The sequence below is a fragment of the Phragmites australis genome, chromosome 12 (assembly GCF_958298935.1).
Source record: "Phragmites australis chromosome 12, lpPhrAust1.1, whole genome shotgun sequence".
NCBI classification, from domain to species: Eukaryota; Viridiplantae; Streptophyta; class Magnoliopsida; order Poales; family Poaceae; genus Phragmites; species Phragmites australis.
The window spans coordinates 30,267,732-30,270,823 of record NC_084932.1 but is presented as its reverse complement, the minus strand read 5'-3'; the positions used below and the strand labels follow the sequence as shown (position 1 = coordinate 30,270,823).

General features: G+C 52.9%; 1 protein-coding gene across 1 annotated transcript; it reads right to left on the bottom strand.

The window, feature by feature from the left end:
• Window positions 1-236: 236 nt before the first annotated feature.
• On the bottom strand, window positions 237-1,098 carry LOC133886510 (uncharacterized). The gene is made up of 2 exons (XM_062326192.1): window positions 943-1,098; window positions 237-506 (listed from the first exon to the last, which is right to left on the bottom strand). Exons 1-2 carry the CDS (start codon window positions 1,096-1,098, stop codon window positions 237-239), a joined length of 426 nt encoding a protein of 141 aa, XP_062182176.1.
• Between the last annotated feature and the right edge of the window lie 1,994 nt (window positions 1,099-3,092).

Genomic DNA, 3,092 nt, shown 5'->3' with positions numbered 1-3,092 from the left:
AATCAATAGTTGAGTACCCGTGCGTTGCAACGGAAACAAAAATTGTACAATATGACATCAAGTATATGCAAAAACTATGAACTTTAGAGTCAGGAATTACATTGAACATGCCAAAAAAACAATGCAATGACTGGATTATGAGCCTTAGCAGGAATCTTGTAATCAACTAATTTTAAGAATAAAAAATATTCCTGATAAAAGCAAAAATGTACACTACATGGGATTCTAGACCTCGCCTATGTCGTAAGGACCTCTTTATAGACGATGTTCATCGTATATGTCTCACTTTGCTTTGAGCACTTCTTCTTTCTTTTTTTTGCATCAGCTGTGACGGCGAGGATCCTGATGTTCGCTCTGGCGGTAGCTCTAGATAGCGCAACGTATAACTGACCATGAGAGAACACCGGCTCGGGCAGGTAAATACCGACGTTGGGGATGGTATGCCCCTGTGCCTTATTGACTGTCATGGTGAAGTTGAGCCTGATAGGAAACTGCTTCCTTTTAAACTGCAAAGGGAACATCTCATCATCAGAGGGGCACAAGGGGATCCGAGGCAGAAAAACCCTCTTTCCAGCATGCTGCCCCAGCACAATCTATGCATCGATGGTATTTCTCTGGAACCCTCGGACCACCAGCCTCGTTTCATTGCAAAGTCCGTTCGCGGGGTCAATGTTCCTAAGTAATATGATAGGACAGTTCATCTTGAGCTTCAGAACATGTGGAGGTAGCCCGTTAGGTGTCAGCGAGTTAAGAAACTCAGGGGTAGTAGTTATGGGGATCGTCTTCTACACGATCAAAGCTATAATACACCACCTCCTCCCCTCAAAAGCGACCGATCATCTTCATATTAATCTGGTCCACACAATTGTTTTGTGCGGACAAGATGGCTCTCGAGGTGATATAGTTTGGATCCGACATATTATCATCAAGTATTGGAAAAACGTTGTCTATCAGTTTATCAAGGTCCGTGTCCTCCCTTGTATACGGCACGCATATATTATCAGGAAGATATACGTCGCCATCACCATTGGCCTCCTCGGTGTCACCACCGATGCGCAGTAGGTATTCCGTAAACCACGAGTCGCTCTGTGCCCTCATGTTGCGTACAAGCTTTAGGTGACGCATGCAATCCCATAGGTACGGCCTACGCAACGATGCATCGATTATCTAAGCCATTGAACCCTGTCAAATAACAGGGAGGACATGCCTGAAATCTCCACCAAACACAACCGTCTTCCCACCAAATGGTAATTCTGGTCGACTCATTATGTCACCCATGCTGTTGTCCAGCGCCTCCACTACCTGTCTCTTAGTCATGGAGACTTCATCCCAAATAATGAGTGAAGCTGTCCGCAGAAGCTTGGCAATCCCACTCTGTTTAGTGAAGCTACATAATTCACCATCGTCAACACTCAGCGGTATCTTGAAGCGCGAGTGTGCGGTTCTTCCTCCAAGCATTATGGAAGCTGCAACACCGGACGTAGCTGTTGCCACGGCAATCTTCTCCTATCCGCGTATTTTACCAATCGTACGTGGACACTCAAATCAACGATCAACATCAGAAGATGAAACCCCACTGTCGGAGGATTAACTCCAGTCGCAGGGATCCTGAGGGACCCTTTTTTAGAGATTCGACCGGGGGGATGATCCTGAATCCGCCTTGGATGATGAAACAGGTGGGAACCGGTTGGGCCGGTGGACACGGAGGATTTATACAGGTTCGGGCCACGCGGAGGCGTAATACCCTACTCCTGTGTGTATGCTATTGTGTTATGAGGGCTCTTGGAATGCCCTTTCTGGATCTCCAACGCCCTGGAGCTGGGCGGGAGCTATGTATTACAATGGTATTTCTTATCTATCTACTTGGAGCCCGGGTCTTCAAGTACCGGACTCTCTGAGCTTGACGAACTTCTCCTCTGGGAGCTTGCGGAGCGTCCCGTCTTCCGGTCTGTCTATCGAGTCTTAGAGACTCAGCCTGACCTCCCGAGAGAGTCTATCTAGTCCGCCTACTTTCCTGATGAGGTGCTCCCCTTTTATACAACTGGGGGAGGCTTGCGTGCCTAGCCGGGGGCACAAGTTCCCGTAATCATAAATAGAGAGCAGCCATCCTGACGCTACAGTTTGATGCTACAGGGGTTGACTACACGCTCCCTGAGCTGTCCCGTCGGCCTTCACGTCCCAGCTTTAGCAGACGAAGGGGGCCCGCCGGGCAGCCTCTGAGCCGTCCCGCACGCCGCTGGGTCAGAGGGAGTCTAACACAGCAGGGGGGCAGGCGATAAGTCTTGCTGCATTGAATGCTCCCACACCTCTCTGCTAGGCGGTGGCAGGGACTAACGATAAGCGTGGGGGGAGTGGTCGGAAGTGACAGGCCCTGCTCTTGTTGAGGCAGCACCGAGCCTCCCACCGATTGACACCTCACCGCTGAGCCCTTGTGGGGTCCAGCGGTAAGGGGCTTCTAACGTCGTCGGGGGACTGTGGGTGCCCGGGAGCTATGCCCAAGCACCCTCTTCCCGGCACTGTTCATCTTGGGTCGTCGGGGGACTCGGGTGCCCGGGGGCCACTACTCCTGGCCCCGAGCACCCTCTCCCGGTACTATTGGCTTCGTGTCTTCGGGGAGCTCGGGTACCCGGGGGCCACATATCCGTGGCCCCGAGCACGCTGCCGCCCGGAACTGTCTTCTTCAGGTCCTCGGGGAACCAAGTGCTCGGGGGCCACTGATCACGGCCCCGAGCACTCTCTCCCGGTACCGTTCATGTCGGGTCTTCGGGGGACTCCGAGCACTCGGGGGCCACTGACCCGGGCCCTGAGTACTCGCTCTCGGAACTTGGCTTCTCTTGCTATCGGGGAACCTGGGTGCTCGGGGGCCACTGTTCACGGCCCCGAGCACCGTCTCTCGGAGCTTGTCTTCCTTGGGCCCTCGGGGACCTCCCGGGGAGGTGACCCCTAAGGCATGGCGCCACGTGGCACTGCTGCTGACCTGGCCCCGGGAATCGGGGAACCCCCGATCCCATTTCGCCGACACCCACCAATACAGATTTACCAATCATAAGGCACATATGGGCCAGCACCAAACTGCACACAAGGCACTACAC

Bases quoted from the DNA above. Each gene is read 5' to 3' on its own strand.
- LOC133886510 (XM_062326192.1), bottom strand. From the start codon at position 1,098: ATGAGGGCACAGAGCGACTCGTGGTTTACGGAATACCTACTGCGCATC. The intron at 507-942 runs GTTTTTCCAATA...TTCCCTTTGCAG, and splicing joins TTGATAAACTGATAGACAAC to TTTAAAAGGAAGCAGTTTCC.